This window comes from Cygnus olor, chromosome 7 (assembly GCF_009769625.2).
Source record: "Cygnus olor isolate bCygOlo1 chromosome 7, bCygOlo1.pri.v2, whole genome shotgun sequence".
Lineage (NCBI taxonomy): Eukaryota > Metazoa > Chordata > Aves > Anseriformes > Anatidae > Cygnus > Cygnus olor.
The window spans coordinates 18488384-18514128 of NC_049175.1; the positions used below are offsets into that span (position 1 = coordinate 18488384).

The window sequence follows — 25745 nt, forward strand, 5'->3', positions numbered from 1 at the left end:
TGCTCACCCCCAGCTCCTGCAGTGGGTCTGGCAGAAGAATGGACACTTGGGGGATGAACGAATACGCTGATGGAGACAGGAAGGACAAGATTTGGGAAACACAAAGTGTTTCCAGGTTAGTCTCATTTATTGCTTGTATAGTCTCAATCCCTATTATCTTCTCCACAATATTTCACATATTTAAAGCAGCAGCTTTTTCCAGTCCTGACTGTAATACTCTGTTCTGTTTTAGATGTCACAGGTGAAAGTACAACGGTGGCCTGGTGAGGAAAACAACAATCAACCCTTCAATGAGTTACCTCCAAGAAAACATATGGAAGGTTTATTAACACTGAGGTTGCTGTGTCAGAAACGAACGGGTTTAGAAAGAGACTTGGGACTCTCAATTCTGGGCTCGGGGCATGGTGAAATAGTCAACACGAGTTGTTCTCATCCGATTGGCCTCTCAGTTCGCATGACCCTGCTGGAGGGAAGCCAGTTCACAGAACTGCTGTGTATTTGCAGAGGGCCTGTTTCACGCTCTCTCAGCACGCAGCGTTTCCATATGGGAGGGAACAAAAACGAACAAACAAAAAAACCCCTCTTACCCAGAGAGCTTCCCGGCACAGTCACAGACTGCCATTAGTGCTCTAAGTTGGAAGTGAGAGATCCAGCAGACACCTGAGAAAAGATGCCTCACTGAGTTAAAGCACCTCTGCTGTGAAGACAACTTCTTCAAAAGCAGCACTGCACCAGCCTACCTGGATTCAGGAGTCCAGGTAATTAATTACTCGTCTAAGAATCTGAAGGGCTAGAATCCATTTTAAGTTGTTACTAAAATGACAACTCCAAAAAACAACCATGCAATAATTTATTTTTTTACTGACCCACCACAGACTTTGGTAGGTGAAATTTGGACAACTGACATGTGAAGGTGGTAGTCAGAATAGATGACCATAACACATCAGAAAGCAACTTTTTAAAAAATTCCATCTGAAGTTAGTCTTCATTAATCCCTTTCTGTAACGTGACTTTCCAGTCCCTTATACTTCAGCTATGCCAAATCTGTACCAGTGTTGGTCTAGGTCTCCTCAGAATCTGACCACTGCTGAAACGTGTTCCTGCACCACAGAATGAGTCCAGTCCCCGCAGTTCTTCCATAACATGAATATTCTCTTGGCCTGTTTTTATGCTAGAATAGAGCTATAAAAACATTAAAAAGTTTATATGGAACTGACAGATAATGTAAAATTCAATGTATCTTCAGTGTAAACTAAAGCATGATGCACACCAAGATCTTTGGGCTTGACCAAAGACACAGCCCAGGGGTAAAATAAGGTTAACACAGAAAGATCAGACACAATATGCCATCATTATTTTTTTAAGTAGCCTATTAATTAAATTCTAGTAGGCTTCAGATATTCTTGCATTCAGTTTCTCTCTAGCACCACAAGACCTCAAAATGATTTCACTCACATATGCTCCCAAGTTAAGAATACAAATCATATCTTCAGGAAACAGCACAGCAAATATACATAGAGGTGTATATTTCCTTCCTTGTAATAGTCTAGTCAATACAAACCACGACATGGCTACTACATACTGCAAAGAAAAACAGAATGCATGGCTGCATGTAGGGGCTCATACCCCATACTATTTTTCTCTTTGAAAGGTAAAATACACCTGTTACAGCTTTCATGACAACCTTACTAGACCTGTTATACAGAATTCCTGTGTGCCTTGAACTGTTATGCAAAACCAAAAGTCAGTTTCTGTTTTGCTGAAGTTATTCAGCAATGAGTTCTAGTTTTTTGCAGCCAGCTGCTTTGAAATGGCAAATATTAGAATGAAGAGATAATTAGGTAACATTCGTTTTCACTAAGAGCAGTAACCATGCAAGGAGTTGGATCTTTGGATCAGAATCAGGTCTGATTTCCTAACTCCTAGCATTTTATGTTCAGATGTATACAACTTTTACAGGAAGTTATCTGACATTACCTGTTCTTCTTTTTCTTTGGTCTTGCTCCTGGAGACTCTGGAAGAGGTAACATCCTGAGCTGGAATGACAGAGATTTGATGCAGTGGCATGCTCATCACACCGCCTTGTTTGGTCCAATCATTTACAGGAAGGAGGCTTGAAGTCAGCACTCATTCAGTGCCATTGTCAGGCATGGCACCTAAAACAACAACCAAAAAACATGATGTTAAAGTAGCTTGAAATGCAATTATTTCTAAACCAAAGCTAACCCATCAATTAAACCGGGGTGCACCTCTTTCCCTCTGGTTTCTGAACAGGAAATAGTTCGGTGCACTGGCTGGGTGAGAAAAGACACAGGACTTTTCAGGAGCCAGTACCTGACAGGTCAGAGCACGGTTTATGCAAATAAGTAAGTAAGTTATCAACAGTTCTGGAAGCGGTCCTAGAGCAGGACAGAGGGCAAGACTCAAGCTTGAGCATGCGTAGATAGAGAGGAGGAGAACGAGCAGCTCTCCCTGCTGAGCAGCCGGAGCATGCTACCTGGAGGTACAGAAAGCAAAGCTGGCGTGGGCAGTTTCTTGGGCTGCCAGCTTCACCACACCAGATCAAAGTCCCTCAGAAACAGTCCTGAATGAGGCTGAGTGCCATGGTTTTATTTAAAAACACTCTGGTCTGCATTTGGCTCCTGACATTCATTCAAATATGTACCAACAACAGGAAGACACATTATGTGAGCTTGTGCTTTCTTAGGGTCATTGGAGAATATTATAATCCAAATCCCTTGCTAGGAATCAGAATCCACTGGATTACACATTTTTCCTTCCCTCACTAATACAACTGTACACAGACGAGCATTACACACAGGAAAGACAGTAATAGACATAAATTAGCCAAATTTGGCAGCTGTAATCTGAAAGGCATGCATAATTAGCCATACCTTTTATTAAATTAGCAAAGTTGCATTAAATAAAAAGCCTTCTGAAACATGTAGGATCATAGGGTGTTTAATTGGAACCTAACCTGTTGCAAATTAGAAACAATCAATTGTGTTTAAGGAAAGGATTAGAGAGGAATTAACGCAGCAGGGACTATATAAGTGGGACAAAAGGATGATGCATTGTTCTTCTGCTTCCATAACATATCAACTTTTTGTTTGTTCATGAATCTGTCCCAGCAGAAAACAAGGACTAGATAGATAGTCTATATATTACGCTGCTAAACAATTTGGAAGAGGTATAACTCAGCACTTAATGTATACCCTTAGCATATAGTGCACACATTTCTTATTGAATATTTACTTAGCTTAAGTTTTAAAGATAGGCCAAACTTCCTAGGTTTTTGATTCTGTGAAAGATGCTGGTCTGGTCCAGTCCTAGTACCATTAGGCTCCACAGGAGTCCTGTAGGATCTTTGACTGCTTTTGATTAAATAGGGGAAAAAAAACAAAACTACATGTCGCAAGACACTTTATGCAGAGAATGATAGTTCAGCATCCTCTTTCCACTGAGGGGGAAAAGAGTAACCAGAGTTCATACAGGACGTCACCAGCAAAAACAAAGGCAATGCCTGCTGCTTCCCAATCACACACTCCATTTGCCCATTAGAGCGCTCAGCCAAATTCAAGAGCATTCCTGACACCTGGTCAGAATTTTTATTACTTTCAATGCCAAGACAGCACATCATAACGCATTCATGGAAGCTTTGAAGGCAATGCCTCCATAACTTCTAGACACCACTGATCTTAACAATAAAACACATCTATATGCATGAATAGGCAACAGCAAGGACACTTCCTTATTGGAGGACAGAGGGAAACATGGGACTTATCAGCACTGCTGTAAATCAGCTCTAGAAAAAGGAGAAAAACCCTGAACCTCACTGGGTCCTCCACAACTGTTTAGTTTCATCCTCTAAAGGAGCCAATCCATAAGTGCCAGGAAGAGAGATAATCATGGGCTGAATCAGGAATAGCAAACTGCAGTAAACAAAGCAGGAATGGAAGGTATTTTCCCAAGAAAACATAAGGAAATGAAATCCAGAGAGCGTCATGCTCCAACGAAAATATGTCAGGTAATGTGTTCTGTACTACTGCCAGCAACGGCTGAACCAAGGGGGAGGAGGGCAAGGAGACAGACCCTGCTCTGTGCCCCCCCAAGAAGGGTTCTGGGCTTGCAGGCAAGGGCATTTTATTACCATAAAAAGAATAAGGAAAATTATTAGAAAACACAGCTAAACCCCTCTGATTACGACAAACACATCAGACCAGTTTTTCTGCAGGTACTTCGAGGATGGCGCATGTTAGAATTCTTTGCCAGAACCCAACCAGCAGATATAATCCAATTAGATATTCAAAGACGATGTGAAACAGCCCTCCTCTGGTAAAGTAGCCTGGCAGACACTCAATAAAGCCTGCCTTTGTTCAAGTGCAGCTTAGAAAAAGCTCTAAACTTACCCCAGATGCCACACAGTAACATCTCCAGCCAGGAAGGTCTCTAACACCACACACACTCAAAGCCTGTCGGTCTCAACCCGAAGCACCTTAGCTCCGCGGTGCTAATTAAAGGATAAAGTTACACGAGTCAAGAGACCATCTGCAGTAACCAAGTGCAAACAGACCAGGTACCAGAAAAGCAATGCCACTCAAAAAACACAACCAACTGAGGCAAGCTCCGCGGGACCTTTACCCCTGGCTAAATTAACACCATGGGCTCCCTGACCCAGGGGGGCGAGGAGCTGGGCACCTGGGAACAAGGATTTAAGCTTCAGGCACGTCAAATGGGGGACCTGCCAGAAAGGTTCCCCAAGCAGGCAATGCTAAGGCTAGGGGACTGCTCCTAGTTGCTCCCTTCTATTCACGATTTGCAGCTGTAAGTAGTAGTGTGCAGATAGCTGTGTAAGCCCTCCCTCGTACAGCCTGAGCAATCCTTTATTGCTGCAGCACCTCTCCCCAGCTACTGAACAGCTAAGCACACGCACCCAGGGGGTGGCAGATAATGGCTCCACTTCCTCCTCCTTGTGCAGGATCCAGCTCACAAACCCCACACACGAGGGAAGCCCCATGACCACTGGTGTAGGTGTTGTCCTGTTTGTGGCAGAAGCTCTGTCACAGCTCCGTCTTGCCTGGAAAGCTGAATTAATCATGGAATGGCAGGAAAGGGAGAGAGAGGGCACACGCACGAGCCAGGTCCTGTAACCAGCGCAGTCATTTGCCTACAAAGGATGAGGGATCCTGTTCTCCTGCCCCCAGGGCTGATAACATATCATTCACTCTACGAAAATACTTAAAGAATACCTCTAAGGAGTTTGGGCATTCAGCAAACAATAATGAGCTAATCCTGTTTTCACAGCTGTAGCCACGAGAGATTTCCTTACTGATGCTGCCAACAGCCTATAAGCCACAGACCGCTGCTCGTGCCCCAGGCTTCCCACCAACCTGTCCGGGACACATGGGAAGCCCTACTGTCCCCCCATCTACAGCCACACTGGTTCCTGCAAAATGGATTCCAGCAATGCTGCCAACTGCAGACAGCCTTCAGAAACCAGAATCATTTCGACAGAGAAAATCCTGGCCTCAGAGCCCACAGGAGAGCCCTCAATGGAGCAAAGATTTCACTCAGGTAGCCCAGTTCTGCTCTCTGCAGGGCACGCAGACAATAACTAAAAATGCCAGCAAACACCTGGAACCACTTCAGTTGTAACGCTCGGACCCTCCTTACCTTGCTAGAACCATGGCAAGATCAGTAAGATGCAAAGGGAATGAGACAAAGTCTTTTAAGGTACTCAAGAAGAAGAAAGGAAGGAAAGGCATGCGTGTGAGGAGGGCCTGGTGGCTGGGCACACCCCGGGGCAGTTCAGTCTCCTGATAGCAACAGAACATTACATTCCCTTGGGTCATCAGCATTAAGTACATGAGAGGGGACAACTGACAGCAACAGGTAACTTCACCATGGCAAAAGCAGCTGGGAGACCATTTAAAACCCCACTTCCATTATCCACCCCATCAGGACCTTGCTGACAAGACAAGAACACATCGGCCATGAGGTGAGCCTAATGCTCTGCAAATTGTTGGCCTCCTATGGCCAGAAGTGCCATTGGAAGAACCAAGGCAGAGGAAGATGCTCTGCTGTCCCCCACCCACCAACAACTGCAGGTTTTCTGTCCATTACATGTTCTGAAATAAAGGCTCAACAGCTCCTTGCCAAAGATCCCCAGCTAGACTGGGGCAAGTGAACACAAATGCTGGTTTCCTGTTTGTGGTTTAGTATCTAGCAGAATCTAAAAATCTGCAGTATGAACTGCAGGTTTTATTAGGTCATTTAAACTTCAAAGCCCACCACGTTCCCTTGTTACACAGCCTATGTTGGAGAACTCCAAAAGAAACTCTAGAGCCACAGGCCGTACCAAAATGAAAGCATCCTGTGGATGTATGTAGGTGTGCGCACGTGCTTTACATTGACCACAGGAGAAAAAGACCCTCACATTTCTGTTGTTTTACTATTTAAAGTATAATAGACGCTCAGCATTACAAAAAAAAAATACACCTACTTCCTGTGCACGAAAGAAAAACCCTGTAATCTGCAGTATAAGCAAGATAATAGTTGCTAAAAGAGGGAACTAGAAGGAATTTCACCTGTGAGTTGTTCCTAGCTGTCTGCTCCAAGGCTTCTGACACTTTTCTTCAATTCCCTTAGCCCCTGTTGATGGTTGTGAGTTGTATCACATAGGTCAGTGGTCTGATAATCTTTGGGAGGATGGGCAAGTTAAAAATAAAGAAACAGATCACTGCTGTCCAGATAATCCAGACACTGCGCAGCACTGTGCAATGCCACGAATACCCTGCCTCAAAGCTGCTGAAGTCCATAGAGTTCAAGGGATGCACTGACTGCAGGGTGGAAAGTGCTGCCCTGAGGCTTGGTGGAACACCAATGTGAACTGTGATCTTCTAAAACTTCCCCTCTACACAGCACGAAAACCAACCAACTCAAACAGGAATGGAAACCCTCTGAAAAACACCCTCTGACTATTGCGAGACAGTATAACTCTTACTTTAAGTGAGACTGGAAATAATCTATTAATGCAGCTTTGGAATCTGTTTTTCTACTGAAGGTCTTGATGAAGTCCCATAAGCATAAAATTTTATTTTTTTCCCCCCAGAAGTTAGCAGAAGCACTCATCCAGTGAATTTAATAAATTCCTGTGTGCATTTTACTTTGCTTACCTACCTTGACATTTGAACTGGATATGGCTTATATCTACCTTCTGTACACTGTATATTCCATATTTACAAATACTTCCAATCCTATTAGCTTCTGTTGGCTCTAGTTTGAAGCTTTTATTTATTTTATTTTGAGCTTGTCAGGACTCCTCCCCTACTAATGTGGCTTACATAATTCTTTTCCAGAGATGACAGATGTGCATTTTCAAAAAGAGGATCCTGCATCTGCATTTCATTTTGTTTTACTGTAGTTCAATCAGTACTTTGTTAACAGCATCATTTAAGAGATGTCATCATGGTTTATGCACTTCACATGCTTTTGTTAACTTGACAAACAAATCTAATGAAGAGAGCTTAAGCTGAGAGGGAAGAAAAACTGGCACTTCTTCCCTACAGTACCTTTCACATTCTAGGGTTCATTCAATGCTGTACATGAAAAGAGCTGCCAGAGTCAGACCTTGCTCTATGCAGAGATAATTCTGAATTATTGCTATTTACAGCTATGCCTCTATACACATTATCTTGCATTGTTTACTAACTCAGCTGCAACTTCTCACTTTGTTATCTCAGTTCCTCCTTTCCTCCACCTGCAAGTGTACTAAAAATAATCAACTTCAAGACTTAAAAATATTTTTCTTTTAATATTTTTGAATTACATTATGTAGTTGAAATGAAAGTTAGAAAGGGGACAAGAGATCCTTCTGCACATTCTCCATGTTCCCTTTAAAAGCTTCCCAGGATACAGGAACATACAGCTGCAGACTACACACGCCTCATAGAAAAACAGAGGTATCTGCCAGCTCTGGCTGACTCCTCTCTAAATACAAAAATGATTGGTTTTACAAACATTTCTACATAATGGAACTAGACAAGCAAGCTGCTAAACTACAGGGTCAGTAAATTATGGTCCCAGAGCTCTTAGAAATCCCTTCCCTTGACTTCAATGGAAGCCGAGCATGGTCTGCACCTCATAAACAGATTCCTTCAGCTGTCCCCTTCAAATCCAATCAGTTGCTACGTGCAATTACGAACTAGTTTGGCAGCACTGAGACGAAAACATCACTTCTCTCTGTTCCTGTAACAAAATAACATAGCCGTTATGTTCCCTTGAGAAAAAAAAAAAAAAAACAAACACAAATTACTATTTTCCGCTTATCCTAGTAGTGACTTACCTGCATCACAAGCATCATCACACCCTGCGGAACCATCCAAGCACCCAGTGCACGTGCAGGGAGCAGCTCCTGCTACAGAGGCCCAACTTCACTGACTACATCCATGGTCTGCTAGGTAGAACATATTTTTAAGAATTCCCCTTGCATATGTGTTGATGAAACTGCCTGTAACATCACCAATAATCCCTGGGACAGTCTCTAACTATCACAAGCAAAAAGAAACAGAGGCAAAGCCTCAGTTTCATTCTCCACACTGGGAACCCCTAAGGATGGAGGGGGGAGAGGTCAAGAGCCAGAGGGATGCTGTTTTCTAAGCCAGCATGCAGAGGTCTCTAACCGCACCACTGAATTTCCACACCCATTTGCATTAGGGAGTACCACCCATTTTTGTGCCTAGACCATCACCATTTCACTTCATCCCTTCACATCAAACACCTTCCTGCTCCAACGTGCTTTCGAATAGAGCAAGTCTAGCACACAGATCGTGCAGCAACCTCTCTTCATGGCTTTGCTCTGAGCAGGATGTAATATCGCAGCATTCGTGGGGTGTGCCTTGTTATCACTCTTAGCCACGATCCCATCAACTCCCACAATAAGTAGAGGTCAGCTTTCTGAGAAATTAATGCCCTCCTCCAGGGAAGACATTCCTCCCTCTGATCTGGCACTGAATGCACACTTGAGAGCAAGAATTCGCCTGTTTTGATCACATGGCTCAAATTAATATTTTCTTAAAGACAGGGATGATGACTTGCTTCTTTACCATATTCAGTCAGATAACAACATGCAACAGCACCACAACTGTTCCTGCAGTTTTTAAGAAAAGCTTTTACATCTTCATTGTGGGTCCAAAATCACTGCACAGCGTTAATCTACACCATGCCACATGGGTGGCTGCTTGCTCTTGCTGGTGATGGCCAATGCATCTTTTCCTTACTAACCCATAGGAATGGCTAGAGAGTGCACTGGTGAGGTTTCATACCATTTGAACTTCTTAAATGAAGTGGGGGGAAAAAAAAAAAAGATTACTGCAAACATAGTTTGGGAATGGCAAAGAGCACCACAGTCAGTCCTCTGCAATCGTCCATCACCCTGCGACCAGCACAGAAGGGTCCACAGCACATCTGTTGGATACAACAAATGCATCCTTTCCCCTACTACTGGGCAAAAGCTAAAGCCCACAGAACTATGACATGCAGGCAAAGACAGCAAGTGATATCAAGTGCAGCGCAGTAACGCAGGCCCCTAGAGTAACAGGCAATCTCTTAGGCAAAACATCCACATTATCTGCATGATTAGGCAAAGCATTCCCTATGATGATTGATGATTTTTGAAAGAAAATTTTGTTGAAGGTTGCAGTCAAATGGAAAGAGGGACACACTAACACATGTACAGACCAGTGAGAGAAGTCTGCATCAAAATATATTTGTAGGCAAGCTTCTAGTCTAGGATAGAAGTCCATGTGATATAAAGCAACCCCTATAATTTATGATCACCTCCCATTCTCTGCCGCAATCATTTTGAGGTTCATGAAACTTAATCAGTTCTGAAATCCAAAGAAAAATTGCTTTATATTTTTATCTTCAAAATTAATAAAGACTATTAAAAATAAATACATAAATTTATATCGAAGATAATGAAAGTCTGTTTTTCTCAAACAATGTAAATATTTACAGCACAAGATAGCGAAGAAACAAAACAATCTCATTATTGTTCGGTGAGGACATTGCTCACATTCTGTATTATGCATGGATAACAATGATGCATTTTTAGGGTAATCCTGTACTACATCACTTATTTTCCAGTACATCAGAAGATAACGTTTGTGAAAGCTATTTAAGAACAACAGGCGCCTAAGCAACGTTTTTCACCATTGTTTAATTGCTACCAGGCAAACTGTTCATCCTAAGCCAGAGTAAAAAGAATATAGTATTGACTAAACGATTCTGCATTTTGAAGAAGTATGAAATCGTTGTTTCTTTGTTGCTGGGTGAATAAGAAGCTTCCAAACTGGTGCACATCAGAATGCATTTCTTTTGAATGATTCATGAGTTAAATCTCAGATCACTATTTATAGGCTTAAGTTACAACATATCTTTTCTCTGGAAATCTTTAAAACAAACAAGCAAACAAATCTAGATTTCTGCATCATTATGCCTAACCATTAGGCTCTTTCCAAGGAAACAGCTATAAAAGTTCCTTAGAACCTGCACTGTGCAGGAATTGGAGAGCCCCAAACCAGTTTCTTCAAAAGCTCAAGCATGAAACAAGACTGTCAATGTACCTAGCATTTTGTACCTGATTATTCCACAAACTTGCATGGCATAGCATCATTTTCAACCATACTTCCCCATGCTTTAGAATAAAATGACCTTCTGATACAAAACTAGCTACATGAAGTCATTTGCTATGCCCTGAAGTTAAGAGTGTTAAATTTTAAATACATTTTAAATCTAAGGGAATGCTACAGGTCACTACTTTTTATTACAGATATATTCAGGGATAGCATGTCTACTTTATGGCTGGATAATGATACTTCCAACTTCCCTACCCCGTGGCTGCTTCATCCACACAAAAAACTTATAGGACTGGCACTGCTCCTTACTGTGGCAATACACAGTATCTGGCATAACCAAATCCCAGACGCTATGGTAAGACCCGCATTAACAGCAGGATGTGTGTTAATCACTCCTGCAAGGTTCACACCTGCCCAGTCACAATTGCGATTCTTGATTTGACACAGTTGCTATCGAGGCAAATATGGTATTTCTCATCAATTTCAACATGGAAATTGCGCTATGAAGAGTTTAAGAACCTCTGTGTAACAGCATTATCATTAAATAGCAAAACTGCATAAAGCCTACAGACAGGGTCCAGGTCTGGACAGAATTAATTCCCCTCCAGTGCCAGAACAAGACGGTCTCTCCCAGCTGCAAGCTCGTCACAGTGCACGCAGCGAGATTAAAACCCTGCACCTTCTCTTCTTATCTCAAGCATCCATACTGTAGCTTAAAGCCCAGGCAAGTGATTTCAGAGGGCTGACAGACAGCCGGGCTCCCCGCATCCCAGCTCCCCACACGACACATTGCTGACACCAACGAGCACTGGCAGCAGAGAAGTGTCAGCAAAAACAATTTCCTTTCACTAGTGAGCTGGTTCATGCAAGCGTGCTGGAAGGCGTATGTCAGGTCTGCGTGTCCTCCCCCCTCAACCGTGCTCTGTGCCACCAGAAAAGAAGGAACTGGCGTTACTGAGCCCCCCAGACAAGGCACTCCTCACCACGGTCTATAAAAGGCCATTCATCCCCACTGTACCTAAAATAGCCGCTAGATGCGGTCACAAGATGAATACACGACTGTGGATTCCTTTCTTACATTTACAAGAAACCTAGTGTCCACTGCTTACTTCCTCACCCTCTATCCTTGTTCTTTGTTCTGCAACTGAGCGTTCACCCTTTCTGTCCCATTCCGAATTTGTCCCTTCATTTCTACAAATATTTAGATGCTTGGAGAAACGGTTTACAAGAAGTTTAGAGAAACACTACAAAACTCCATCAATCCATTCCTATGCACATACAAGCTCTATATAAAATCTTACGAAAAAATCTATTGCAGCTATCTACCAGGACTAAAACAGGATTTCTAAGCCCATCTGTCAACCACGGGAAGATGTAGAAGGCTGCTAAGACAGCAAGCGTGCAGGTCAATGGAAACTGTGCCTGTTCATGAGAAACCATGAGAATTGCACAGGTCTGTTTCTTGCTGCTTGGGAAGAGGCTGACTCACAGTGCCAAAATGACTTCTGTTTTTTCACCCAGGAGATGCTCCAACCAATCTTCAGGTATCTAGTAAATGTAGGGAGAAACCCAGGCTGTTAGAGAGCAAAAAATTGTCAGACAAAACATGTTTTAGATGAAGCTGGTAGTAGCCAGGGCAATGCAGTGGAATGGATTCTGGGATGCAGTTGCATATCCGCAGGGCAAGCAAAGGAAGTCAATATGGGAAGCTGTCCATACAGGGAAAGGCTTAAAATAAAATTCAGGATCATGACCACAGCACTGATACCATTTGGTCACACTTTTCAACTCTATCACATTTATAAGTGGTTTTTCTGACTTCTTCCCTAATAGATGTGCTTTCCTTTAAATTAGTTTAGACAGGAGCCATCGAGATAAGCCAAGTGCGCTGAATAGAGCCCATGCAATTCTGGTGCACGTGCGCACTATTACAAAACCCAAAACATTTATGAGGACAAAAACTGTAATGAACAGCAGTTTCCATCAGGCATCTACCGAAATTGAAGGCAAGAAGAAAAAGGTCCTTTTTTTTTTTTTTAACTGAAATTTCATCAGTCCTGGAAGAAAACATCCTGTTGGAAAGAGGGAAGCATTGAACCTGTTGAGGTTACATCAGAATTTTATATCAGCTGCATCCAAAGCTGCAGCTAAGAAGAAAAAGAGCCCATCCTGCTTTCCTTCAGATTTTCCAGGACCTACACCTGGTGCTCATGTGGTTTCCTTCTCTAAGTAGTCAGAATTAAAACAGTATCCAGGCATATCCGCTCTTCCAAAAATTAGATAAAAAATTACTACCAACAAATAACATGAACGTCTGCTGAACTGGCCTAATAGAGCAATAAGGACATATTTCTTTATTAAGCAGCTTTAAATGACAAATGTAAGATTCTTTTTTTTTTTGTAATTGAAAAAAAAGAAAACTACTCTCTATTCCAAGTGCAACAGATGATGTCAGAGAACCAAGACAAAATCCCCTCAGTTTTCTGCTCACTCAGGCCAGCTGGCTTGTTCCACCCCAGAGACAGCCCCAGCTTCGGTACAGGCTCACATCGGCACCAAGGCAGCCATAAAGTACTTCATGCTGAAGGGTATGGATTCTGTTAGTTCTCAAGTGGCAGGAGCCCGCAAGTGACCAAAACACTTCCGATTTCTCCTCGGAAAACCCAATCATTTTCCTTCAGCGCCTGGGTGCAGGAGGAAACACCTCCGGCATTGAGGCCTCAGTGTCACAAGCCACCCAGCGCCTCACACACTTCTGCATTGGCTGTGCTCTCTGAACAAGGCACTAAACCTTGGTCCCACGGGAAGTCACACTCCTGTTTCACAGGGACACAAGGTATTTGCTGAAGAGTATCAGCTGACAATGGCAAAAGCTCCTCTTTTGCAAGCTCCCTTTACCATCCTCTGTCGAAGAAGTAACTTGGCGCAATCCCACATTCCCTGCATTTTCTGCAAAGTTAACAGAAGTTTCACAATTTGGTGAGGTCAGCTCAACTCTCACAGCACCCTTATAGAGGACAGGGACTACCTAACTTCGAAACTAAACAAAAAAGAGGCTATCAAGCATTCAAAGCCCAATCTTATGAGATGTTAAATAACCCAGTGGAAAAGGCTCCTTTTTCCCTTGTTGCCAAAACATGCTGGTTCTGCAGCAAAACCAGGCAGCTTTCTTGTTAACGCTAAACCAATGTTATGTAACAGTTTGAAGCGGGAAACAAAAAGGATACCATGGACACACAACGTGGAAAGGTTTGTTTGCGTGCTCAGTGTTTTGGGGGAAACAAAGAATTTTCTCCAGAACAGCACACCAAGGAGGGCATCTCCTCTGCCTGAAAAAAGGCACTGCTGACAAAACAGCACCCTACAGCATCTAGCTGGGGACAAGATTCAGCAGGAGCTCAGTGCAAAATCAGCACCATCACCCTTAGCTGGTGTCCCCTCAAAATTCCCTCTCCGTGCACTGATTCTGCCCTGACTTTCTTCCTGACTGACAAATGCGAGATTTCACTTCAGTCTCCGATCTTGTTCCATCTGCAGGCTGTAAATTAGAATACCTCTTCAATTAGAGATCAATGATGGGATTAGAAGGTGGATTATTTTTAGCAGCCCTCTGATTGAGCCAGTATCACAGTCAGTTATGAGTCACTGCCCTTCCTAGAACTACGTTTTATGCCCCAACTTCCAATGCAACATTTAGTAGCTCTTCAAAAGCCATCATCTATCAGTCGTCTTTGCTGGGAACAGAGAAAAGAGAAAGCAGCTATCATTCAGCCCAGAAGAGACTTCTTAAGATCCTCAGGATTCTCGTTCAAAACCTAGAAAGAAGCGCAAGGGGAGATAAAGAGCTCTGAAAAGGCACAGCCGTCTTCACAGCTGTGCTGAAGACAGTTACAAGCTCGAGTAACCTATCCCTGACAGCTGTCGTGCTGGAGTGGCCTCTTCTACACAAGGGGTCTTATGAGGCCCAGTGACAGCACACTGCACTGTGTTCTTGTTCGTTGGGTTAAAGCATGACTTGGTTTGCCAGTGATTTTCTCTCCCCACACCACCACCTTTTTTTTGGCGCATTCCAGCAGAGGAAAGGCTCAGCACAGAAACTTGCCAGCTCTCCCTTGACTCACGGGGGTTGCTGGAGACTGAGGACGAACAGCACCCAGGAAAAGCAGGCCTGTGCTCTAGCACGTCCATGCCACTGGCCTTGGCGGGACGTGCTACGCGCGGCCATGCTGCCTTCCACCCCATCCTCTGCTGGCAAGAGCTGCTTCCAGACTTGAAACCCAACAGTTTCTTCATCTCACTAAATTCCCTATTCTGGCTAAGATGTCTCTCATACGCATTAGTTAGATTACATCAGTCACAAAGAGCTGTCCATGAGGCTCATATGACACAGCTCAAAGGAGGCCAGTCAGAGTCCGGACAATCAACCTGCAGTTTCTCCTTCCCTTACTCACACAAGAAATAATACCAGTTACAACTGTGTGACAAGGGATGAGTATATGGTTTGTGGGGTCTCATGGAAAGCACAGCAATACTGAAGTATGAGGGTACAACCCATAAGCACACCTTCCCCAAGCTAGGCATGCACCCTGGAGCAGAGCCATCCCTGCAGCTTCCTCCCACAACCCCCGCACAGGCTCAGCTGGTTAAGACAGGCTCAGCCAAACCCATGCAGGATTTGCAAAGCTGAGAGCCTAAATACAGCAGCTAGGGAGGACCTGAAAAGAGATCTGACAGCAGCCAGCCAGCAGCCTAACCAGCAGGATGCCCTGATGGCAGCACGGGCTCATTGCCAAGTCTGAGCACAGCACCTGTAATACCGCACAGGTATACTGCCCAGGGGGCATTCAGAAACGGAGCACATGTCCCAGCTGACAAGCAGAGCTCAAGTACACAGAGAAAGCAAGCAACCATAACGAATGTCTAATGCACACACAATGGAAGATCACAGCCAAGAGTCAAATGCATGATGTATTTAATTCCCTTTCTATGTAAGGAACTGATCCTGACTCAGCTTCCTTGCGCTCAGGATCTCTGTCAGCTGAACCACACAATTCTGCGCTTGCTTCTTGCCAGGGTATCATTGAATGAAGGAAAACGAGTGAGAAAACTGATATCAACACCAGCAGTGAATAAAAGCCTGGGCTTGGTGCAGATATGAGTGTCTCAGGGCTCCCCACATACCAGATGTTGACCAGGGGAGACTCAGATCCTGGGAAGAATAAAACCACCAAGAGACTGCAAAGCATACATCAGATTAACCAACTGCATGTGGCATGTAGGTAAGTAGAGGAGATGCTTCCACTCTTCACTACAAGCATCTGCGGTGAGGAGACACAAAATGCAAGAAGCACTTAGACAATGCTGGTACAAGCCACAGGGCTCTGGCAGGGCTGTCTCCTGCTGCTTTGAACACAGAACCTTGAAGCTGAAGTTCTCATCTTTCACTTGCACAATGTCCAGCTAGAAATAAAGCCATACACTTCGTTTAAAAAAAAAAAAGTAATTAGATCAGGAAAGCTCAAAGAGGAATAATTTTGAAACCCTAGATATTTAGAAAATACAACAGGACCTTGCAAACCTCACCTTCTCAGCAATTCACCTGGAAAACACCACGCTGCAGTTTTCCTACACTCCCAGGAAGGTATATAAAAAGAACCTCATCTCTAAAATGCCTTGGAGCTGCAGAGCTCTTCAGGTGTACCCGAGTATGGCTCTTTCTCACCCACCTGCCAAAACATGTAGCAGCTTGTATAGAACAACACAGAGACCTTTCAAGCCTTGCAATTTTACAACAAAAACAACTCAGTGAATATTTTCTACAACATTTGAAAGATTTAACTCCAGGGGTCTCACTTGGAGGTTATCATCTCCTTTCAGGTCTGACCCCAGGGCAAAGGGTACAAAATAGCTGAACACTACTGTCACTGGAATCACAGAAACAAAGTACACTTCTCATGCAAAGTAACTGCTAAACAGCAATTATAGAGTTTTCATACCTAAAAGCAGAGATATTTCAACAATACAGTGTTAACACGCTGCATAAGAACACAAACACTTTTAGAAGGCTGAAATCTTATCTCATTTTTACTGGCTTCTGCTTTGTCATGCCAAGTGCTAAGTTAAAATCCCCTTCTATCTTTTAATCAAACGTGCTTTTTTTTTTTTTTAAACTCCCCAGATCAAGCCAGTCTGACAAGACTCCTGTAATTTTACAACTAAATCTCTCCTCCCTCCACCCCCTTATGTTATCAAACATTAATTTTGTGAAGAGTCTGATGCACAGTGCCAATTCTAATTTAGTAACAATTCTTAACCTTTTCCCTCCCTTACACTCTCAAAGCATCTTGCAAAGCAAGAAGGGCATCCAATGGACAAAAGGACCAGCACAACAAGAGCATACATTTTGGTATCTTGTGGTTGCAGTGTTCCTAAGTGTCATCCACCCATGTGAAATATCTTGTGTCTAAAAAAGTGCTATCTCCATGAGCTTCAGCGCAGGGTGAGGCTACAGCTCTAGGTCATGACATTGCAGTTTACATTCCCTTCCTCCTGTTACATCTACAGTTTCAGCAAATATCTGACATTTGGCCGACAGGTTCAGAAGTTACTTGCAGTGCAATTGCATAAGCACACTTCCTATTGGAAAGCAGACTAAAAACCAATCCAAGAACATTACAAAACACATGGGACAGATGACAAATGAGCTGCAGAAAGTGAACGTATGCATAGGTGAGGTAGCTTACACCAGAAAAATACAGGGCAGAAGCAGAACAAGACTCAGATTTCCTGTCTTTCACAACAAACCATTAGCTGCAAATGAACTTCCTCTTTTTTATAGAGCTAAGCAGACTTTTTTTTTCTATGCAACAAAACAGTATTTATTTCTTTACACATTTATGCTGTGTGGAATAAGAAAACTCTCTCACCTAGAGATCATTTTCAATGTCAAAGAGCTGCAGCTCCTCTGGAAGCTTTCACTCTCCTTGGTTTTTATCTATTATGTGTACATATTTATGAATATACACATTCACTTTACAGAAGCAGCTGCAATGTAAATGACTTGTTATGGACTGAGCTAGAGAAAAAACACTGATGATAACTGTCCTTCATTGTTCTGGCACCTCCAGTTCAGATCTGACAGGCAGATTGTATATGAAAATGACCCTGAAAGCTACGATGATGATAATCGCATTTAAAAGGACAACTTTTTGGATGCAAAACTAAAAGGGAAATTCTCTTCATTTACCAGAAAGGAAGGAAAAACTGAATTCTACTGATAACCCCCCAGACTGTTCCCATGTGTATTTTGCACTCTGTTGTCACTTACGGTAAACTATTACCTAGTGCTCTTCACATTGCTCTGATACGTCAGACTTTACCGGGCTCATTAAGAACAGCAAAGCCACCGCGAACTTTCACTTTCTCTCTGTTGTAGCAGAGTTTGTCCGGCCGTTCAGCGCAAGTCCCTTAAGAACAGCCTGCTGAAGGCAGCCACGGGAAACAGGCAAGGAGGAGACAAAACCACAAACAGGGCAAGATGAGGCATCTGCAGGAATTTTATGCTGTAACATGGCCCATGGTATGAAAGCATGGCAGAGCCTGCATCGCATGACTCTGAGTTTCAAACCATCCATCTTCCCACACACAAATATAGTCTACACAGAAGTATGCCACATTTTTCCATTAGCCTTCCTGTTCTGACTGATGCGTTCATAGTTACAATAGATTATAACAAGGATTGGCTTAGTAGTGAATCACCCTCAACAGCACACTGCACTTTTACAACTAGAAATAGAGGGATCAGAGAGATTAATCCTCTGTCCCGGCTGACATGAGGTGCAGGGACAGGGAAAGCAAATAGAAATAGTCAAAGAAGGTTCTTCGCCTTGCTACAGCCCCCCCCAGTTGGTTCTGAAGGAGGCTCTGTCAGCATGACATGCTTTAAGAGGCCATTAAGAATTAAAATAAATAAAGGAATCCCTGCAGTAATCGGGAGAGGAGGCACTCCCATTAATAACCTGCATAACATCTCCTTCCTCCTCACAGGAAGGTAGAGGCCCATGTGCGCTGCCATGTGAAGCACTTACCATAGTAAGATTTGCCTGAACACTTCCTCAATGTTTAATTGGTGCTGCAGGGTGGATCATACACAAGGAGGCTGCTGCTTCCTCTTCAGCTGACATTACTCAAACGACCCTCTACAGGCAAAAATCACCTATCGAAAAATTCACCTGTGAAGAAGGAACAGCCTTCGGTACTAGGAGTCATGACAATGCCTGGACCCCCACAGTTGCACCCCCAAAAATTCTTGGATAACAAGAGACTAGAAGTTATAAGCAAACTGCTGATAAGAACAGAAGCACGTTTCCCATCCTCAAGCTACACCCATGGCACAGAGTTATTAGCAGTAAGTCAGAGTGACAGATTATTCTGGTCATCGGAACCAGCTGATCAGACCCAAGGGAAGCCTGACTGTTTATTAAGAAATGCCTTCCCCTCCCACCCCACCCCCTCCAGATATTCTTCCTTGCAGGAGCAGCACACACGATAGAGAGGAACCAAAAGGCTTTTTAAAAATAAAGTATGTTTGAGAGGAAGGGATTGGTTTGCTTTTCTAAAAAGTAGCAACCGTGTGTGTGAGCTTCTATCCATATATAGGTATTTTTGGCCTGGCACCCTAGTTCCTTCTTTTGTTCTCCTCTGTTCGATTCAGCTGCCCCTCCTGGTTCAGAGGGTCAGTTTCTCATTGCACGTCCAGAGTATGACAGAAGTCAAGATACCTGCTCAGGTAGGGAAGAACAGATGGGAATATTTTTGGTTCTTTGTAATGAATCTCTTACCCTTCATGGTGTGTAAAAGCGGGATCTTGCTGAAGCTGGGGCCAAAGTAGGGGCCAAAGTTGCCCTTGAATACACTGAAATATATTCTGTAGTCCTTAAGGACAGAAACTTTTAGGGGCAGGTATCAATGTATGCCTAACTAAAACATAGGATTTACCCACCCTTACGTATATGATATTCGTATTCTGTATTGATTCTGGCCACTTGCTCTGCAAGGTTTAAAACTGGGACCCTTACATGAGCCTCAAGGAGCAAAGTGCTCACCTACTGGTTGACTAAGCATCTCATTTCATCCAACACTGGAAGATCTCAACCACAGTTTCCAGGATCTGTTAATATTTTGTAACCTATGAGAGATATACCTGGCGTCAAAAATCCCAGCACTGTTTTCAGTTGAGTTCAATCAACTATGACTTTCTGTCAGGTCTCTGGTTAAACGCGAGATGTGCTGCCAAGATCCCCTACTCGCCTGGAGGTCTCCCAGGTGAACTCCAGACAGGCACCTACTTTAAATGACATAGAAACTGAACAGTCATTTACATGCACCTTTTATTTACACCAGCCCAAACCTGATAACCAGCTGGGCACAGAATAAAGGCTGGTTTTCCCCCCCTGGTCCCTGGGGAAAGAAATTGCAAGCACTAGAAACCGTTGATGGTTGAGATAGACCTCTGCTGCTGTTTGTGAGCTGTCTGGTGATGAGTTACATTTAAGAATAACAGTTTTTAAAGCGTACTGTTAATTGCATTGAACAGGTGAAAAAAAAAAAACAAACAGTGCTTACAAAGACTGCGCAAAGGCATCTTGTCCATTTACCTAACCCAGAATCAATAAACACAATGTAATCTGTTAAATGCTTGTTTAGTGCTTCGCAGCAATGTGGTTAGATTCCTTGATAAAAGACCCACAAAAACACTGTGGTAAGCAGTGAAAGAGAATCTGCTTTGGAAATTACAAGTTCTTTAACCAGCTGGTGTTTTCAGGAAAGGCCACACAACAGAAATAGTAAAACTGGCCCCAGCTTTGTGAAGATGGTTTCAAGGACCTGGAGCTGTAGAACTTCACTACTAACAAAACCCATCCAGCAAGCTGAATGCAGCTCTGCAATGCCGAAATAAGCTGCCACCAGATCTTTACAGCCAATGCACAAGTTAGCGAAACAGAAGTCACAGCAAACGCTGCACAAGTTCCATGAATACTGCTATTTCCGTATCTTGCTGTAAGAATTCATACAGTGAATTAGACGTGTGGTTTATGTGGTTCCCTGGTGCTGTTCCTGCAGCAGCCAGCCTAGATCCTTCAGAGAAGGAAGCACTAGAGTAGGCAGTAACAACATTGCTTGTTCTCTAGGAAAATTGCCCCTTTAATCTGTCCTAGATTTGAAGTTTTCCCAGACTTTTAATTTTCCGTTCTTTAGAGCCTTCTACAGCTTTGCTATTCACTATTTGTATGCATAAATAAGATGTATTAAATTAATTCAGCATATTCTAAAGCGAATAAAATGCCATTTCCATAGAAGTGACAGTCTTTGACCTCTCAAGCTCAATGCACATTGTTTCTAAAAATTTTGCATGACCAAGTCTTACTCAGAAAAACCTTATGTTGCTCAGCCCATGCTACCCAAAGTGACAAACGAGCCTCCCATTGGTTTTAGAAACAGGGGAGGAAGCAGTGGATGCAAAACCTAGACAAGAGCAACTGCTTAGAATTACAAGTGTTCTTATTCTCCGGTATGCAAACCCACGAGAGCACCCAGGAAAGGCAGCTATCCATGAACAACAAACATCTTTGGGTCCTATGAACCAATCAAATCAAATGCAAGACCAGAGATGACCTATTTTCCTAAGCAGTGTTTCAAAAGAGGATGAGCAGTTCAAGGGTCTCAGAGGCCAGAACAATCATAATTAAGAAAACAGGACAGCATTCCCACAAGGGGATTTGACTGGATTGCTGAACGTCTTAAATTCTGCTTTGCTGCTTACACAAGTTCTGGATATCCAAACCTTTATACATAAACAGATAATGCAATTAAAGTTTTGGGGTAGATTTCCAGGGACATGGATGACATTAACTTGCCTTGACATCTAATGGAAGTCAGGCACTTGAACTATTTCCTATGCATTTCTTCAGAACACACTGTATAAACATACTGTTCATTTGAGAACGTACAGTAAAATTCAGACAAAAAAAAAAGGCAGAAAAGACTTTTTCCAAAAAGTGCCATGATGAAAATACAGTGCCATTGAAACAATAGCTCTCTGGTTACAAATAAAAAGTGAAAGTTCTGCCTCTACTCCACCTCTTTCTACAGCAAACAGAGTGGAAGCACCTCCCCATCTTTCCAACCGCATCCAAAGCACTGCAGAGCTTTGAGCTCTTACACAATACTCATTAGACACTTCCAAGGCTCAAGAGTTCCTTATATCTAACTGGGGACAAGGAGGGTACAGACACAATAGCAAAAGAAAATACAAAGCAAAATTTAAAAAGAATAAAGAAGAGGACACTTAATTCCTGTTTGCATTTTTCCTGGCAAATGACCCTTCTCACTCTAGTCTTCAGTAATTATTTATGAGGTTGGCTATCACTCTGTCACCTTAGGGCTGACTGCTTCTGACAGGTCCGACGGGAAAGACCCAGAGCAGGAAACTCTTTTTTTCTCAGGATGCGGAATCAATTTAGGACTTGTTACAAGAACCTACCGCTCCTTCCTCAAGCGGCATTGCTACTAGGAGCCGCAGTGATCTGCTTCCTCCACTAATAACAGTGCTTGGAAGAGCAATAAGGAAACCAGGCTGGCAGAGAAGAGACTTTGGCATGTGTTGACAGCTCCAGCAGCTGGGAAGATTGAGTCCTTTCACCCTTGAACATGGGAGGGTTGTTTGTCCAAAGGGTTAGGGCTATAAGAGCAGAAAAACTTTCTGAAAATATAGGAAGTTCAGCCAGCCTGCTGAATTAATACATCCTCGTGACACTTAAGACTAGGCAAAACCAGCCGGAGAAGAGGTGGATTTCCTGGTGCTAGAATAATAACTGCTTCATTTGGACACCTCCACCAGCTCTGACTATATATCCCTACACCAAGTTATGAAAAAGGTTATAGCTTTTCTTCCAACCTGACACCCCAAGACAGAAAATGGCTTCTTTTCAACTAGTTTACCTCTGTAAGCAAGACTGCTGACTAGTGCTAGCAGAAAGCCAAATCAAAGAAAAATCCACAAACATCACCACAACATCAAATAGTCAGTGAATTCTGGATTTGTCAGGTTCACATCAGACAGTAACCAAAGTTACACAAAGCCCCCAGCAAAGAGACAGTTGTTGGGTCTCCAGCAGCAGTGTCAGCAGTTGCAGCAGCACGAAATGCTGTGGAAGGTCTCACCCTTGCAGTGCGGCTACACGGTTGCTCCAGGGAGTCTTGCACCAACAGCGTGGGTCACAGCAGCTTGCAGCACCCCTCAGCAGGTATTGTTATCCTGGGCACATCTCTGAGCCAGGACACTTGACGCTTCCAGCAATCCTGGTCCAGATACGAACTTAGCTGAACTCTACGTCAGCAGAAATTCATCGGCATTGACAGGTTTCAAAAAAAAATATCTTGGGCTTGATAAACAAGCATTTTCCAAAGAAAACTTCTTTCCTCTGAAAATTTTCTGGCTATTTTAGGGCTCTTACTGGTTCAAGCCCAGCCTGACCTGACACTGCTCCAGAACTGAAGTCAGCAGCCAAAGCTCTTAAAGAGTGCTGCTGCTTCGAGTGAAGTGCTACTGTCAGACCAGGGCTCCTCTGCCAGCCCCACCTTCCTTCCACGATCTCTTTGCACACCCACTGGGCCCTACCCTGAGTGTCCCTGGCCGTTTACGCCACCGGTAACTCCGCAGGTTTGCTTTGCTCAGGACCACGCACAGACTGTGCCAGTTCCAGAGCCAGAGGTGTGCTCTCTCACACTGCTGCGTGGAAGATGGGCATCTTACACGTCTGGCTTTGCTCGCGCTTCCAGCACGCTGGAGTTAGCGTTACACTTGGGAGACAACCGGAGGATGACACCCACCAGCCAGCTCCTGCAGCCGCCAGAGAATCCCATTTCTCTGCCTGCCGGCTCGTTACGGTCACGCCACGACCAGCGCACCTCGCACAAAGTTTTCTCCCCGACCGCCTCCGTTCCCCACCGCCAGCCGGATGGCAACTGGGGTCCTCCTCGGAACCAAGCACGCAGCCCAAAGCCAGCGCCTCTCCCCCTCGGCTGCCGGGCTCCCAGCTCCCCCTGAGCAGCGCTAACACCCCCGGCGCCCTCCCTCGCCGCAGGACGAGGTCAGGCTGCGCAGACAAAGCCGGCGGCAGCGGGCAAAGCCTCTTAGCGCTGCACCTGGCGCCCGCTCCCCGGACTCGGCGCAGCCCCCGGCCCGGCCGCCTGTTGCTCGCCGCCTCCCCGGGGCCGGCAGGGACGAGCGGCGGCCGCGGGGCAGCCCCACAGAGCCCGGCCCGGCCTCCCCGAGCCCTAAGGGGGCGGCGGGGCTCGCTGGGCCCCCGCGGAGGAAGCGGCGGCGGTGGCTCCCCACGGCCGGGGCGGCGGCCGAGCCTACCTCGGTGCCCCGCGCAGGGCCCGGCCCGGCGGCTCCTCCTCCGCTCCTCCGGCTGCGGCTGCTGCCCGTGCCCGCGCCCATGCCCCTGGGAGGCGGCCGAGCCGCGGCGTTGCCGACGGGCCGGGGGGGCTGCGAGGCTCCGGCTGGGCTGGGCTGGGCTGGGGCAGCCCCAGCTCCCTCGCCCGGCTGCTGTTTACGGCGGGCGGCCGGGCTGCCTGTCAGCGCGCCGCCCCGCCCCGCCCCGCCCCCGCCGCCATGGCCCGGGGGAGGACGGGGAAGCGAGGCCGGGCAGGGGCGGCGGGGAGCCCTCCCGGGGGAGGAGCCCTCGGTATTCGGCTTCCCTCTGCTCCCTCGCCCCGGCCCGCAGAAAGCTTCACCGCCGGGCGCGGGGCGGAGCAGGAGCGGCGGGGAGGCCGAGGGCAGGCGGGGGAAGCCTCACCTGGAGCCGCGAGGTGGGCGCGGGGGGCCTCGCCTGCCCCGGCCACCAACGGAGGTGCTGAGGGCGTTTCCTCAGGGCAGCGCGGCTCGGCCGGGGCTCCGGCAGGGCTCCAAGTCGTCACGCCAGCTTCACGAGCTGCCGTATAACTTTATTTTTTATTTTTCGTATGCTATAAGCCTGACGACGGCTTATAGCCACCTTGACGGCGTTGCTAATTATTAACAGGGACTTACTAATTTATCTTGTAAATTTATCGTTTACAAGATTATGTAAATGAAAAGGTTCAAGTACTAATGAAACTTGCCCCAGAGCTCTTTCTGGGTGCCAGACGCTGTAGCTATTTTACACTTCCATGCTGCAAGTTTAGTCGTTTCCTCCCAAAGACAGAAACTGGGTATAAACATCTGCTTGTTATATGCAGGAGCAGGTGAACTGTATATGCTACAGAGGTGAGCTATGCAGAGAAAAAAAAATGAGAGTTTTATGAGAAAATGCCAAGGGAGAGACTTCCTCTGTCCAGGCATAGTACGTATCACACTCGGGAATAAGTGAAAAAGAACAGGAATAGGGGCAGCGCTGCTAAACTGTTCCCGTCAGTGCAGCCCAGACAGGAAAGCAGGCGGTAAGAGACAAACCAGACAGAAAACAAGAACTCTTGACTTGACGTGCAAGTTCATTCACTGAATCTGGTCAAAGTTTTTCATCTCCCGAGTCTGCACTTTTTCACGTCAATAATTTACAGGGCTCCTGGGAGATTACATTTACCCTTAGAGTACAGTGAGAAAGAATAAGCTGAGTAAGGCAACCCCGTTTGATGCAGAGCACAACCACCCCCTACATAAAAATGTGCCACGATAGGTTTTCAGAGACCAATGATGCCAGGCTGAAATTCTGTCATTACGCTTCAGAGCTAGGACCCAGCACACCCATGTAGTGAAGGAGTGAGAAGCACCACCTATAAGTACACAGTGCATCTTCGTGGGAGGAGGAGAGCGTGTCTACAGCTCCCATTTAGTCCTACATAGACTGAAATCAAAAAAACAGACTTAGTTTATATCCCTTTAGGAGATAGGGGTAATGATGTCTGTGTGATGATAACCATGTCCTGTTAGTAGACAGTGTAGTATGACACCGGCTTGTAAAGAGAACCAGTTTCTGTTCTCAGATGTGCTGCTGGCTTACCTTGAGGCCACAGGGAAATCTCAAAGGAGGCTGTTTTCTTCCTTCATACTTTCAGTCCTTTTGT

General features: G+C 44.9%; 1 protein-coding gene across 6 annotated transcripts in view; it reads right to left on the minus strand.

Moving 5' to 3' along the window:
- The window catches only part of MARCHF8 (membrane associated ring-CH-type finger 8), a 95333-nt gene extending 71055 nt beyond the window's left edge, over nucleotides 1-24278 (minus strand). Inside the window, exons 1-3 of one of the 6 annotated variants that reach the window (XM_040563214.1) lie at nucleotides 8345-8569; nucleotides 8140-8247; nucleotides 1978-2156 (exon numbers count right to left, since the gene is read on the minus strand). In XM_040563214.1, the coding sequence (XP_040419148.1) occupies nucleotides 1978-2073 (96 nt within the window). In that variant the 5' untranslated portion in view covers nucleotides 2074-2156; nucleotides 8140-8247; nucleotides 8345-8569. Of the gene's footprint in view, nucleotides 1-1977; nucleotides 2157-8139; nucleotides 8248-8344; nucleotides 8570-18724; nucleotides 18852-22859; nucleotides 23705-24060 lie in introns of those variants that run through there. The other 5 variants (XM_040563212.1, XM_040563218.1, XM_040563219.1 and 2 more) reach the window with 5 other exon arrangements.
- Between the last annotated feature and the right edge of the window lie 1467 nt (nucleotides 24279-25745).